Source organism: Cucurbita moschata, unplaced genomic scaffold (assembly GCF_002738365.1).
Source record: "Cucurbita moschata cultivar Rifu unplaced genomic scaffold, Cmos_1.0 Cmo_Scf00013, whole genome shotgun sequence".
Lineage (NCBI taxonomy): Eukaryota > Viridiplantae > Streptophyta > Magnoliopsida > Cucurbitales > Cucurbitaceae > Cucurbita > Cucurbita moschata.
Window position 1 is genome coordinate 2,530,829 of NW_019268529.1, and position 16,327 is coordinate 2,547,155.

General features: G+C 35.1%; 2 protein-coding genes across 2 annotated transcripts in view; both read left to right on the plus strand.

Annotated features, from left to right (window-relative positions):
* LOC111451689 (probable receptor-like protein kinase At2g23200) overlaps positions 1-4,276 on the plus strand; it is a 5,733-nt gene extending 1,457 nt beyond the window's left edge. Inside the window, exons 2-3 of the mRNA XM_023092199.1 lie at positions 1,258-2,238; positions 3,183-4,276. Coding sequence (XP_022947967.1) covers positions 1,258-2,238; positions 3,183-4,032 — 1,831 coding nt within the window. The 3' untranslated portion in view covers positions 4,033-4,276. The remainder of the gene's footprint in view (positions 1-1,257; positions 2,239-3,182) is intronic.
* Positions 4,277-11,546: 7,270 nt separating this feature from the next.
* On the plus strand, positions 11,547-14,296 carry LOC111451482 (UDP-glycosyltransferase 84B2-like). The gene is made up of 3 exons (XM_023091924.1): positions 11,547-11,582; positions 12,544-13,613; positions 13,917-14,296. Exons 2-3 carry the CDS (start codon positions 12,558-12,560, stop codon positions 14,283-14,285), a joined length of 1,425 nt encoding a protein of 474 aa, XP_022947692.1. The 5' UTR covers positions 11,547-11,582; positions 12,544-12,557; the 3' UTR covers positions 14,286-14,296.
* Positions 14,297-16,327: the final 2,031 nt, after the last annotated feature.

The window sequence follows — 16,327 nt, forward strand, 5'->3', positions numbered from 1 at the left end:
TTTTTTTTTTTTTTTTTTTTTTTTTTTTTTTTTTTTTTTTTTTTCAATTTTAGAAAAGAGAGTTACTTTTTTAAAAGTTTCGTGGACTACAATAATTTTAATTTCAATCATAATTTATTGGATTGGACAAGAAAAATGTTATTGTTGGAAGACAAAATTGGATTTAATTTATTGCTATCATGTTAAACTATTCAGATATCTTAACCCCGTCGGAGATAGTACACTTAGAATATGTCGAAACAAACAACACTTAGAATATGTCGAAACAAACAACTAAGGGGAGAGAGCTTTTGGACAGAGAAACCTTGAGCATTTACGAGGAGAGAGCTTTTCAGTGAAGAAACTTTAAGCACTTATACTTTTCAATACTCGAGGGAAGAGAACTTTTGATAAGAGGAACCTTAAGCATTTAAGGGGATAATACTTTTGAATAGAGCTTTTGACCCGAGGAACCTTAAGCAGCACTTGTGCTTTTTAATAACTCAAAGGATGGGAGCTTTTGAATAGAGAAATCTTAAGTATGGAAGAGGAGAGAGCTTTTGAACGGAACTTTTAACCAGAGGTATTTTAAGCAGCACTATGCTTTTCAATAACTCAAGGAAGAGAGCTGAACATATGAACCTTAAGCATTCTTAAGGGGAGGGGAGAGCTTTTGAACAGAGCTTTTGACCATAAGAACCTTAAGCAGCAGTTATGCTTTCCAATAACTCGAGGGAAGAGAGCTTTTGAACATAGGAACCTTAAGCATTTAAGGAGAGAGACCTTTTTGAACCGAGCTTTTGACTAGAGGAACTTTAAACATTTAAGAGGAGAGAACTTTTAAACAGAGAAACCTTAAATATTTAAGGGGAGAGAGCTTTTGAACCTAGAAAATTTAAACACTTATGCTGTTCAATAACTCAAGGAGAGGGAGCTTTTGAATAGATCTTAAACATTTATGTGTTTTATTACCTCGAGGGGAGTGAGCTTTTGAACGTAGGAACCTTAATCAATTTTTTCTGTTGTTATGAATAGACCATACACATAATCTGTATTTATAGTAGGGAAAGTATGAACAAATTTCTTAAATTTTCTCCCGCAAAATAGTAACAATTATGTGTAACAATTTTTTTAAATTTATTCAAGTTAATAACTACAATTATCCTACCAATGCTCAAAGTTAATAACTTCTTTTCGTAAGTCGAGCTTATTAGCTCAAAGATCAAATCATCCATTTAAATTAATCTTTTATATATATATATATACACTCAACAACAGGGTCTCGATGGGTGGTCCCTTGGTCACTCCAGACATGGATCCATTATGGAGGACATGGTTGCCAGATGAAGGATTTATGACTCATCCATCGCCAGCAAAAAACGTCACCTTCAAAGAAGACATAAAATACTACATAGTAACAACAATTTACACAGCTCCAAGTTCCGTGTATAGTCATGCAAAATCATTGGACATGAACTCTACTAAAACCTCAAAAGATCCAAACATAACATGGGTCTTTAAGGTAAAGAAGACAACCAGATATTTCATTCGGTTCCATTTTTGCGACATCATCGAACCACGAAGCACGCCATTCCGGTTCGATTACTTCCTCGACGTTAATCGAACACACATTGATTCCGAGGAAGTATTGAGTGAATTTGGGAAGCCATTCTGGTTTGAATGTATCATTGTTACAGACAGGACAGGATATTTCAATGTCGGCATAGCGCACACCAAAGAAGCTCCATTGTCAAAAGCCTTCATGAACGGAGTTGAAATTATGGAGTTGATTGAGAAATCATTTGTGGGTTCAATTGATTTGAAGCCAAAAGAGGATAAACACAATCAAAAGTGGATTATAATTGGGGTTTGTGTTGGTGGGGTGGTGATCATAGCTTTAATAATTGGGTTGGCTTTGTTTTATTTGATTAGAGGTCGGAAATCAAGAAAGCATCGGCCTTTGCCGCTACCTCAAAATGATCCATCGGAGAAAGTTATGTCAATGGCGGATCTTGCTCCTAATTTGAACATTGAATTGAAGATCTCGCTTGATGAAATAATTGAGGGTACTAATGGTTTTGATGAGAAGAAAGTGATTGGTGTTGGAGGGTTTGGACGTGTTTATGTGGGCACTATTGGCGGTAAAGAGGTGGCTGTGAAACGAAGTCGGCCGGGGCTTGGACAAGGTCTTAAGGAGTTTCAGACAGAGATCATTATCTTGTCTCAAATTCGACATCGTTATCTGGTTTCTTTATGCGGGTATGTCCAACTGCCACTTAACTCGATTCAATACTGTTTAAAGTTCAAATTTTTAGGACATAATTGTTAGTTTTTTTTTTGTTATAGGAATGTTAGATATTCCTTTTATCTTAAGTTACTTTTCTTTTTAATAAGAGGAGACAACAATGGAATCTATATATAGTAGAGGTGTTCGTTCATGTGACTAGATAATTCGATCAATTCAGATTATCTAACTTAGGTTTAGTTGAATTTTTTTATTTTCTTTTTTTCAATTTGGGTTGAGTTAAATTTTTTAAAAATTGAAAATTTTGGATTCATTTTTTAGACATAGTTTTATGTTTTTTTTTGTGTGTGTCACCTTTACTAACCCAAAAAATAGATTTACAATCCAACCTAATCCGACCATACTTTCCTATTATTTACAAGATGAAGAATATTTGATATTTGTAATTGATATTAGTGATACGTTGTGCCTTTGTGAATGTTTTGTTGAGGATTGTTGGGACTCAATGAGCAAGTACTATATCTCTATTGGTACGAGGTCTTTTGGGGAAGCTCAAAGTAAAGCTATGAGAGCTTATACTCAAAGTGGACAATACATACTATTGTGAAGAGTCGTGATTTCTAATACGATATCAGAGTCATGCCCTAAACTTAGCCATATCGATAGAATCTTCAAATGTCGAACAAAGTATTGTGAGCCTCGAAGATATAGTCAAAAGTGACTAAAGTGTCAAACAAAGAGTGTACTTTGTTTGAAGACTCCAAAAAAGGAGTCGAGCCTCGATTAAGGGTAGTCTGTTTGCCTCAAGAGAGACTCTATAATGTACTTTGTTTGAGGGGAGGATTATTGGGATGGAGTCTCACATTGGCTAATTTAGAGATGGAGTCGAGCTCTATCTATGCTAATATTTTCGGCTAGTAGGTAATCTTTTATGTATATATATATATATGCTTGACAGGTATTGCAATGAAAACGAAGAGATGATCTTGGTATACGAGTACATGGCAGGGGGAACTTTAAAAGATTATTTATATGGTTCAAAGATCCACGATCATCTTCCATTGTCATGGAAACAAAGGCTTCAAATCTGCATCGATGCAGCAAAAGGGCTTGATTATTTACACATTGGTTCCACCTTTGGTGTCATCATTCACCGAGACATTAAAACCACCAACATCTTGCTCGACAAAGACAACAATGCAAAGGTAGCCGATTTCGGGATATCAAAAGCTGGAGTACCCGACGCCAAAGCATTAGACGCCACGGTTAAAGGCACTTTCGGGTATCTCGATCCCGAATACCTCAACACGTTTCTATTAACAGAGAAATCTGACGTGTACTCATTCGGTGTCGTGCTTTTTGAAGTTCTCTTCGCTAGACCTCCAATCGTCAAGACCCTTCCAAGTGAACAGATAAACTTAGCCGATTGGGCAATTTTGTGCAATAAAAGAGGAGAAATTGAAAAGGTAATTGATCCGTTTCTTGTAGGTACCATTGAAGCAAACTCATTGAGGAAATTTGTTGAAATTGCTGAGAAATGTGTGGATGAAGTTGGGACAAATAGGCCTTCAATGCACGACGTGGTGTATGATTTGGAATTGGCGTTGCAGTTTCAGTTCACGCCTATAGCGAGTGGGAAAGGGTATGAGGGAAGCACTACCATTGTTGATGCTTCATGGGATATTGATTCAGGGATTCTTGACCGCATTCGTTCTAGAGGGCTTGATGATTCGGTCGTATATGAGGATACCACGACTATAAATGCGAGAGAATTGGTTGAAGAGTTCAAGATTGATTGTGCTCGATGATTGTTTGCTTCTCGTGGATGGATATTGATTAAGTTGTTATATAATAGTTTGGATTGTTGTGTGAATTGTATGCAGTTTAAACCGTACGGAACCAACAAAATAAGATGTAATGGAATAGACCCACCATCCTTGGATCAATGTTATGATAACAAAAACTTTATTGGGTGTCTAAATTTGCCTAATGTTGCCCTCAATGAGCTAATTTAAGCTTAAATAGAAAGGAATGAGGCAATGTTCCTGTAAATGCATAGATGAGTTTGATATGCATTGAACACATGGTTTATATTGAATTTTTTTTTGCATATTTCTTAATAAGTGTTTTCATGGGGTGAGTGCGTTGAAGACGAAGAACATTCAATAACGAAAGTAATACCGAAAGGAAAATAATTCATCGATGTACATATTACAACAAAAATTCTCACGTGAATAATGTATTGTGACTGGTTATTGAATAAGCAACACCATATACGTTCCTTATAAGGAATCAGGGTGAGATGATTCAATGATATGGAAACATAAACTTAGTTGTATGTTAAAAGAAGATACAATCTTTATATGATTTAGTGACCTAATAAATAAGACGCATAATCCTAAATCATAAATAGAGTCCAGTATATTTCATGTTTATACAATCTATCGTAACTTCTACTACATTTTTCACACGACACTCATAAAGCAAAGTTACAGGTAATGCGAAGGATCCAAGGAAAAGAATTATGTCATTCAAGCAAGGATAGAGGTTTTAAGCAAAACATTTAAATTACGTAATAAATAATCTTAGAGATTTAAAGCCTTTGGAAAAGGGTTGGAACGGAGAAAAGTAAGCATAAAAACAAAAATGTCATAATCCAATTTTCGATTTTTGGTGTATATGAATTGGATTGAAAACATCTTTTAGACTAACCTCAAATTTTTAGATGGTTTGTTTACTAATTTGGTAATTTGAATAGAGTTTATAGTCCAATCCAACCACCCACATTGTTTTTTATTTATTATTATTTTAAAAAATTATATTTATCCATCGTGGTACATGTTATATTATATTAATAATTAAAATCTTATACTTCAAATTTCAAAGAATTCAACACTATCTAACTAAAAAAAAATCTAACCCAAACTAATTTTTATAGTTTGAATGGGTTAATTCAAGATGATCAGATGTGATCGCTATACTTCAGTGACTTTCACTGCATTTTTTAGGCTCACAACTTCTTTATCTAACATTTAATGATTCTATTGACATGATTAAGTTAAAGCACGACTCTAAGAGCATGTTAGAAATCACGAATCCATATAGTGGTATGATATTGTCCACTTTGAACATAAACTCTCGTGATTTACTATTTATTTTCCTAAAAAGTTTGTACCAATAGAAATGCATTTTTTATTTATAAACTCATAATCAACCTCTTAATTGATCGAGATATTTCCCTCCAAACCATTGAAGGGATGCAAAGGAAGTGACTCCCTCTATTTATGAGATATACCTTCAAATTTGAAGCTTTTGATGTGTATCACAAATATGGGAATAAAAGTTATTCCTTTCGTGTGTCTAATGCATATGGACGAAACTCCTCCGATCCTTCAAAAATCAAAATTAGATTCCTTCCCTCAACCAATGCCTTTTTTACTTTTGTAAAAGAAATATATATCCACAATGATCTTGACAACAAAAAGCCTTCTTTCAAACGCTACTCAACACTCCTCTAGAATTTAGTGATTGGATCGTCGATGTTATTGACTTCAAAAGACCAAACGATTGGATCTCAAACTATTTTTGGTAGAATCTTACGAGTTTTTAGAGAAAAATTATGTTGCATCTTTGTAAGATTTTGAAGCTTATTTATCAGAGCGGCAAAATTTTTAATGAAATTCTCATGATGAAACCTTTAAATATTCTTCACTTGTCTTCTCCATCGAACTTTTATTATCAATCTTCTTGAAATGACTTTCTTGCTTTCTTGAGTTTAGGTACTCATATTTTAATTATAGGTTTCCTTTACCACCTTTTCTCGCTCGAGCCTTCGACAGTCTTTTTTATTCATTAGAATGAACGAGAGGCATCTGTGGAAGGACTAGCAAACACTAACTTGTATTATTTGGTTAACTTCTTTATCGACATGGGTTTCTTTCTCGTAAGTGGTATACCTATAGTTTACATAACATAGACTCACTATATCTATGTACATATAAGTTGATAGCCTTTCACAAAAATTTTCTCTCTCTGTACTAAACCGACAATTTCCCAAGTCAAGCACAGGTCTATTTGCCCGTGAATGAAATGATACTTTTACACATACAAAAAGATTATAGATGGCAAACTATATAATCTTGAACGCTTGATGAATTTTCTATTTTGTGAACTAAATTATCTTGTTGAATAACTTTGTTATTCTAAGAAACTACTAATACCATATTTTGTTAACGTAAATAGATTATAAAATTTCAATTATTAAGTTATTATATTTTAGACTTTCGATAATATAAATTCTCAGAACTTTATAAAAAAATGCTTGTCGTTAGCTATTATATTCATTATTCTTGTAGTGACGTCGACAACTCAATAACTCAAAGAACGATACCGCGACACTATACACTTGTGGCATGGCAGCCACCATATTCTACAGCCTCCAAAGAAGGAAAAAGAGAGAACACAAATGCATTATAGTGATTCCCATTTGACTGGTAAGAATTGGTCCATCGCAAAGACAAAGCTTATCAAAAGGAATATAATGATCCACACAGCCAAGCCTAATAATAAATACATTTGGGACATTTTGGTTGGATTTATGTTGTTTTAAGTCCTATTTTATACCCAAATCCCACCCACACATGAGCTCTCAATATGGTTCTGGTTGTACCTGAGCCGAGTAAGAAAAATCTTTGGATCGACTTTAAATGTCGAGTTGGTTATATTAGTGATTAGGCAACTAGAATAGAGTTCACCGTTAAAATCAACCTAACTCTTCATTTTCAAGTATTATTTTAAAATGTATTATTTATCAAAGCAAATTACGATGCATTACCATCAACAGTTATAAATGTTAAATATTCTTGCTCTTCGTCGTAAAAATGTCAACCTACGAACTAAACTCGATTTTTTTTTTTTAAATTCAATCCAATCTAAAAAAAAAATAATAATAAAATAAAAATAAAATGGTTAGGTTATCGAGTCATGACTGAGCGTATGAAATCAACCCCCTTTCCTCCTTCCTCCTCCTCCATTAGCTAATTTGAGATGCCATTTTTGATACTATCTTTTCTGCTCCATTCTTTTTGCTGTCACAGAATCTTGTAATCTTTTTTCAATAACACACTTAAAAACATTTACAAACAAACCCCACCACCCCAACAACATCAATTTCAACACCACCACCAACAAAATTATGAGGCATCTTTGCCTTCTCTCCCTGCTTCTCCTACTTCTAACTGCGACCTCTAATTTTCTAGTCGACGGGGGACCGGTCTGGGTCGATACTCGTAAGACACAAAACGTTGGTGAAGGCGGTGGTGCCGGTGGTGGTTCCAACATGTCGTATCAGAGAGAGCTGTTGGATGAGCGGGTGTTCACGTTGGCATCAGGACCCAGCAGGAGGGGAGATGGGCACAAGTGAAGTTGGGATGGATTTGGTTGGATTTTGTTGCTCTCTTCAAATTATTACTCACCGGTTGTAATCTGTAAGAAAGAGTACGCTTTACTCATATTGTACAAAAATTCTTTTCACAGATTATAAGTTATTGTCATAATATTGGGTTCAGCTTGTTTCATGCTTTCAAAAAATTATAACTTTACTTAATTCTTATCATCTTACTCTTCCAAAAATTCAATTTTACGTTTAAAAGATTTATTTTAGATCGTGTAACATCCGAATAGCGAAAGATACATAAATGAACATAGATCACATCCGAATGAGAGCGATCTTAAAAATAGAATGACTAAGAAAGACTTAAAAAAAGAAGAATTGAAAGTCATACTTATACCAATAATTTTGACCTTTAGTTGAGAGACTCAATCTTAGGAACTTCAAAATTAATATTATTTTAAGTCTGATTTATTAGATACAAAATTTAAAATAAATAGGTGGGAAAGAATGTGATTTAGATTCATTCAAACATTGTGGAAACAAATTTGATTTGCAATATAATCATTTTATATAACCTTGAAAATCTATTATAAAACTAGAGAATAAAGTATTTTTAAGACCCAAATCTGTTGAATATCAAAAGTCATTGTCAACCACAACTCAAAAGTAACCTAAAAATAATAGAAGAGACTGAAAAATTGAATGCAATAAGTTCCCTCTTGATTCACAAGATGCAAGTGTTGGATGATGGAAGTCCCGCTAATTTAGGGAATGATCATGAGTTTTTAAGTGAGGAATACTAACTCCATTGGTATGAGGCCTTTTGGGGAAACCCAAAGCAAAGCCATGAGAGCTTAGGCTCAAAGTAGACAATATCATACCATTGTAGAGAGTCGTGTTCGTCTAACATGGTATCAGAGCCATGCCCTAAACTTAGTCGTGCCAATAGATTGATAAATCCTCAAATCCTCAAATATCGAACAAAGAACTCCTAAAGAAAAGGAGCCAAGCCCCTCCTCGAAGGCAGTAAAAAATGACTAAGACTCCAAAGGAGTCGAGCCTCGATTAAGGGGAGGCGGACTTTGTTCGAGGGGAGGTGTTGGATGATGGAAGTCCCACATCGGCTAATTTAGGGAATGATCATGGGTTTATAAGTGAGGAATACTAACTCCATTGGTATGAGGCCTTTTGGGGAAACCCAATTGGTATGAGGCCTTTTGGGGAAACCCAAAGCAAAGCCATGAGAGCTTAGGCTCAAAGTGGACAATATCATACCATTGTGGAAAGTCGTGTTCGTCTAACAGCAAGAACCCTCTAGAGTGCGCTAAGACCAATGGTGCGTACGTAGTGGCAAGTTAGTGACGACCTCAAGTACATAGAAGCATCATCACAGCCACTTCCCAATAGCTAAACATGGCCCACGCATACACGGTCCAGTTTTGCGACCCGTGCACCCGTATTATCTGCCCCAAGATCTGTGCCTCAACTCTCAACTCAATTGCGATCCCCGTGCGTCAACTCCCCCAACAACACACGTCATTACATGGTCCAGGAGGGTACGAATCGTTTGGGAACTCGCGCTTGCACGTGTGAGTCATGTATAGGAAAGTACTACAAATCTAATTTTGTTAGAACGTCATCTCTATGATGGTTTTAACAATATGTCACTTATTGAGTATTTCTTAAAATACTCAAGCCGTGTGCTACTTCTATTTCAAGTAAAAGCAAGACATCCATGTACGACTGACGACGATATCACAAGTAAAAACCATGACACATGCATAGGATAATAGTATTTCATTTCTTAGAATTTAGGTTAGTATATGGTGTTTTTACTTTTAATGTTTATTTGTTTTATTTAGTATTTTGTTATATTGTTCTAAAGATGTTTTCAAACATGCAAGTCCATGACAGTGTTTTATGATGAAGTTTTAAATGTTTATTTCTGCCTCAGAGATTATGTTATGATGACAATAGCAATTTTAGGTAGGGACGTTAAAATCTATTTAGGATTCCTTATCTCTTTTGAGTCACTAAGCTCATGATTCACGCAAGTAACTAGTTGTGATAGCGATTTTAGTTATGATAATGTTGTTGGGTTTTATGTCCTAAAACTCATAGTTTGTAAACAAAAACGTGTTCTATTTTCAAAAAAGTTATAATTGGTGTGTACTACGTAAAGATTGTTATTGAATAAAATGAATTTTACGATCATTAATCTAATGCCAATAAACTAAGAATACTCTGACTATAGTATGATTACTTGAACTATATGTAGAGATATAAGAGTGGATCAAGTTCAAGTATACAATCAAAATGATCTATAGTACAGGGATAAGACAGAGTACCTTATCCTGGGACACTATGGATATGACCCACTTTTGTATATGATATAAACAATGTGATCACTAAATTGTACATGTGATGACATGTGAGTGGGGGCGTCTTTTGCAATGAGTATTGCATAAGATCGGACCATGAAGAAAATCACTCTCACTTTATAATTTCGTTTACTATTGAGACTGATTTTTTCACTCGATGACCTAGGTAACTCGACCTTAATCCTGAGTTAACTATGAACTTCTGTTTATTCAGAATTATCCTTAAATATGCATGAGTGAGAGTGGCTCGAGTTTGCCGACTCAATAAGCCTCCCATTTTAAGGGTAAGACTAGGTGAATAGCTAGGGACATAGGGTGCAAGATATAATTCACTTCTACCTACTTTTAGGGATAGTAGAGAGGTTCTTCCCTTAAGTACTGACTCCAGGTCTTGAACAAGGGGTCCCACCCTCTCATTGGCTCGAGAGTGATTCAGTTTGGTGGTTAGACCACAAACCAATTGTTCATTAGAGGATCAGTGGGACTTAAGAAACAAGAAGTAACTTTAGGGATAAAAACGGTAAATTTACCTAGCTCTAGTTACGAACAACTTATGAAGGATCGACTTACTAATCATGGTTATATCAAATGGATGGAAATATAAATATAGTGAATGGAGTGCAACTACTAGACTATAGTGGAGTGTCCTAGTAGTTAAACGAATGTTAGTTAACAAGGTTAATGAGTTTAGCCAGTTAATCTCAGATCGTAGGAGCCCATGATCTATAGGTCTATTAGGTCCCCCTACTAGTTCATATTAGACTAAACCTTAGAAAAGTATGACGAGTGAGTTTGAAGTGTTCGAATTCAAATTAAAGAATATGTGCTAAATATATAGGATATATTTAACCGCATTTTATTTTAATTACGAATTAAACAAAAAGAGAGAATTGGAAATATTTAAATAAATTTAAATATTTTAATTATGAATAGGGATTCAATCCATGTGTGCTTGACATTTGATTTAATGTTAAATATTAATTAAATTGTTTAATTAATCCTTTAATATGATTTTAATTTAAAATTAATTATTTAAATTAATTGTTGAATTAAAATAAATAAAGTCAAAATGTTGACTTCCCTTAATGGAAAAATACATGTTTGAGTTAGTAGAATGTTGAGTGTCAATATATGGTTTAACCAACTTGCATGTTTGCCAAATAAACCCCACAAATTTGAGTGGAATTTTGAGTGTCAAAATTTGATTAACTCAAACTTGCATGCTTGCCACACAATCCCACAAATTTGAGTGACATTCTAAGTGTCAAAATTTGATTAATTCAAACTTGCATGCTTGCCACATAGTCCCACAAATGTGAGTGAAATTTTGAGTGTCAAAATTTAATTAACTCAAATTTGCATGAACATGCAAATATCACTCTATAAATAGAGTGATCAAGGTACATGTAAAGTACTCTTAAAAAAAACTTTGAAAAATTCTCTCAAAACTCTCTCTTGATGTACTAAATAGTTTAGTTACTCACTGGATTTCACAATCCCGTTCTAAGGCCGGAAAATAGTAGGGAAGACACTAGTGATTGTTCGAAACCGGTTCGTGAAAAAAAAAGAATTTGAACTACAAAAGGTTAGTATTCAAACTTATTGAATTTTAATGCTTTTGAACATGCTAGCTAATTTACTATAATTGATGTACCTAAAGTGCCTAAGATCCAAATTGCTTTCGCATGTGTTATATTAACACCATCAAACGTGACACCTGAGTAAAGGAGGGGTACGTAAATAACCTGATACTAAATTGCAATAAGAGCAATATTAAGGGTAGGATGACTAAGAAATGCTTAAAATAATTGAAAGTTACTTCTAACTCAAACAAGGAGCGCCTTTCCTTTTAACGTCTCAATCACAAGAACTCCAAAATTAACTGAACTTTAGGTTGAGGAATTCTATGTTAGGTGACCTCCTATGAATTTTCCTAAGAAATGTGAGTAAGGATAAAACATGATAAAAAAACTTGTGTTGGTTTGTTGGGACAATTCTCACTCTTAGAAGCGAAAAGTAACATAACAATGTCACAATAGATGCAGGTGAACATAAAAACCCTCAAGTGTTGAAATTAGATTCTAAATTGTAGGCATGGATTGTTGCAAGTAATAACTACGAAAACTAAATAAGGCAGCGTAAGCAAATTTAATAGTTCTTTTAGACGAACGTGGATGAAGGATTGAGGCTTCTAGACATGAGTCGTTATAGGCTTCTATGTATAAATATAAAATAATTGTAGCAAGTGACTTTGCAAAATAGTATTTTTTTTTTTAATAATGATTTATAATTAAAAAGAAGCAATTGGGCCATTTGTTTAAAGTTTGGCCTTTGGAAAAATCTAATTCTACAATGTCCCTATTTTTCAACGCTCTAAAACAAAACAAAAAGAGCTTTAAATTAATTTTATTACTGTCCCTATATCCACCGGTGACTTCACAATGTATTGGAACTTCTCCATGTGCTCTCCATATTTGCTTTTTAGCTCATCATACCAACCTCTCACCATTTTACCTCTCCTAAACCTTCTCCAACCCAAAACATAGGAACTTCAAAAACAATGGTGTTGGATCAAAACATCCATGTTCTCATGGCCTCAGCCGCCTTACAAGGCCATCTAAACCCCATGCTCAAGTTCGCCAAATCCCTCATCTCAAAGGGAATTCATGTCACCATTGCCACGGGAGAGATAGCCCGCCACCGTATGCTCAAACACACGACCGCCGCCGATCCCGCCAACCCATCAATCCAATTCGAGTTCTTTTCTGACGGGTTCGATCTCGAATTCGACACAAACACCGATTATGAAAGTTGGATCCACGCTCTAAGCACTAAAGGTAGTAAGAATCTCTCAAATCTCATTGCTAAATTATCCCAACGCACAAAATTCTCGTGCCTAATCCTTAATCAATTCGTGCCTTGGTTCGTACCCATTGCCAAAGAAAACAACCTCCCTTGCGCTGTGCTTTGGATCCAACCCTGCGCTCTCTACTCCATCTACTATCGTTTCTTCAACAAACTCAACGAGTTCGCCATTTTACAAAACAAGAACGAGCCTCTCCAATTACCCGGCTTGCCATTACTCAACTTTGAAGACCTCCCTACCTTCATCCACCCCAATGCTTATCTTTGCTTCCAAAAACTCCTCTCAGATTTTTTCAGCTTCTTGGATGAGGTGAAGTGGGTTTTGGGGACTTCGTTCGACAAGCTGGAGGAAGAGGTTTTGGGGTCCATGAACGATGGGGTCGTTCGGCCGATGATATCGCCAATCGGGCCATTAGTATCGCCATTTTTGCTTGGGAAGGAGGAGAAAGTGGTGGAGGGTGGGCTAAGCGTAGACATGTGGAAGGCGGATGATTCTTGCCTGCGATGGCTGGATGGACAGGACATGGGGTCAGTTGTTTATGTGTCATTTGGGAGTATTATTGTTTTGTGTCAAGAGCAAGTTGACAATATTGCTAATGGGTTGTTGATGAGTGGGAAGGCGTTTCTTTGGGTGTTCAAGCGACCGTTGCCTGAGGAATCTACCAAGGGTTGCACTGTTCGGCTGCCGGATGGGTTTCTTGAGGCTGCTGGTGGGAGGGGGCTCGTCGTGAATTGGTGCTCTCAAGAACAGGTTTGTTTAACATTTTGTTTGTTTTTTTAAGAAAGGTTAATAATTGGTAACAATTACCAAATATAATTTCTTTCTTGAAAGAAAAAAAAAAAAAAAAACTTGTTCAAGCAAGTATTTAATGTTTTATAGGATAATCCTTAAAGGGTTACACAATTATTGTTTTCTGACTCGATTGTTAAAAGTTACATAATTCCAATATTTATAGAGTTGTACACGAATATAGTGAATTAAGGAAATCCTAGATAAATTCAAATTTACTAAAAGTATTTTGAATACTTTGAATCATATTTTAACATTAACAAGGTTCTCAAGCACAAAGCAGTGAGTTGTTTCATGACTCATTGTGGGTGGAACTCGACGCTAGAGACGGTGTTGGCCGGGGTTCCAGTGATAGCATTTCCGGAGTGGACGGATCAACCTACGAATGCCAAATTGTTGACGGATGTTTTCAAGATGGGTGTGAGAATAAGGAAGGGAGATGAGGGAATTGTTAGTTCAAAAGAGGTGGAGAGATGCATATGGGAGATGACGGACGGCCCGAACGCGACGACAATGGCGAAAAGGGCGGCTGAGCTGATGGCGGCGGGCAAAAGAGCGGTGGAGGACGGTGGTTCTTCTCACCGGAATCTTGATGCGTTCATTGCTGACATTGTTGGGCAAAAAAGCGAGTAAAATGGATGCAAATGGGGGTTGTGAGATCGCATGAACATGCTTTCATTTCTTTGTTATCTATTATCTATTGTAATGTTATAATGCTATCTATAAAATTAATCTAGAAAGCAATTTTAGATTCTTACTATTGTAATGTTATTATCTATGCTTTCATTTCTTTAATTTTTATTATCTTTGGATTTTTAATATTTGTTTCTTACCCACATTATTATTCATTAATTTTGTTACTATCTATAAAGTTTTATCATACTATATAGGTCTCCACTTGATGCTATCGATGTATATATATGATAAATTTAGGTCTAGTTTGAAAGTTCTTTAGCATTCTAAGTTGGTTTTCCTTTTGTTTTTAGGTCTAGTTTGAAAGTTCTTTAGCATTCCAAGTTGGTTTTCCTTTTGTTTTGACTAATGAGTTTTCCCTCCTCGGTTCAAGAATTATTTAAACTTTTCTAGTATGATATATGCGTTATAAGATTGATGCTTGTATGTCGTTAAAGTTGAAGTTTATGATGGAATTTGATGAACTTAAGCAAATATTAGCTAGATTAAACATAAAACTGTTGAAATGGACTTACTAAGGTAGGTGAAGTTACTTTTGGAATGCCTCAGGGCTTTATTAGATAAATTATTTGTCATATGAGTTCAGTTTCATCCAAGTTCATTTTTTTTAACCACCCTAGATTTTTTATAGTCTAAAGTTGCTATTGTATACTTAATATATTCATTTTTGTGGATATAATCATTTAAAACTGTAACATAAACGTAAAATTGATGTAGGTGAGTGTAGATTTTTGTGGATAGCTGATATAGCAAAATAGACTGTTATGATAGGTCTCATTCATGAGATGTATGTGTTTGCATTTAACCTCGATAGGGTGGTCTCTTACTGAGTATTTCTTAAAATACTCAAGCCATGTGTTACTCTTATTTTCAAGTAAAGGCAAGGCGCACCTATACAGCTAACAATGGTATTACAATCTAGGAGTGGCACATGCTTAGGATAGTTTTGCAAATTGAATTAATAGACTATAGATTAGTTGCTTTGTCTTTTAGGAGTACGTAGGTGAGTGTAGGACATTTTTACTTTATGTTATTTTTATTATTTCAGTTATTATTATTTTATTTAAAGGCTTTAGAAGAGACGACTAAGTTCATGTTTTGATTATAAAGTTTTTAATGAAGTATTTTTGTATTAGATATTCATGATAGGCATACAATAGCGATTTTAGGTTAAGTAGAAAATCTAGGGTTGATACAGTTTGTATCAGAGCCAGACACCGGGCGATATGCCAACGAGGAGGTTAAGCCCCAAAGGGGGTGGATTGTGAGATCCCACGTCAATTGGGGAGGAGAACGAATTATAAGTGATTGGGAAGGGATTATTTTTCTAGTTGCCTGAACTAGCTTGATTCCCCACATAAAAAATTGAAGCGAGATTACTTGGACGTTGACCAAAAGTTTGTTCCTTTCCAATATACACAAGATTTAGTTGTTGTCTGGATCATTACAGCAACAATTTGAACGGGTGTTTTGGAACCTTGTCCCAACACTAGATTTTGTAGAATATAAGTTACTGAAGCTAATTGAGCGTTGATAGAGGTCAAAGCATCAACTTCAAGTACTCCTTGAGTCTTCTTTCTTGGATTGCTCCTCACATCAGCTGATTGTCAATTATTAGATGCTATTCTGTTTAGAATCTCATAAGTTCCATTGTACATCTTTGACCAAATAGCTCCATTGGTGGAAACATCTACCACTTGTTTGTTTAGTAGCAATATTCAATCAAATCTCTTTGAATCTCTCCCAAGTCTCACTTAATGTTTTATCTTTGAATTGTTGAAAAGTAACAATCTTATTTCTAAATGTGCATTTCTAATGGGTGGAAAATACTTCATAAAAAATTTCTCTACTCGACTATTCCAAGAATCAATTGTTCTCAATGCTAAGGTATTCAACCATGATTTAGCATCAATCTAAGGGATAAGCTCAATCTAATCACATCTCTATCCACTCCTTTGAATTAGAATGAGTCACTAACTTCC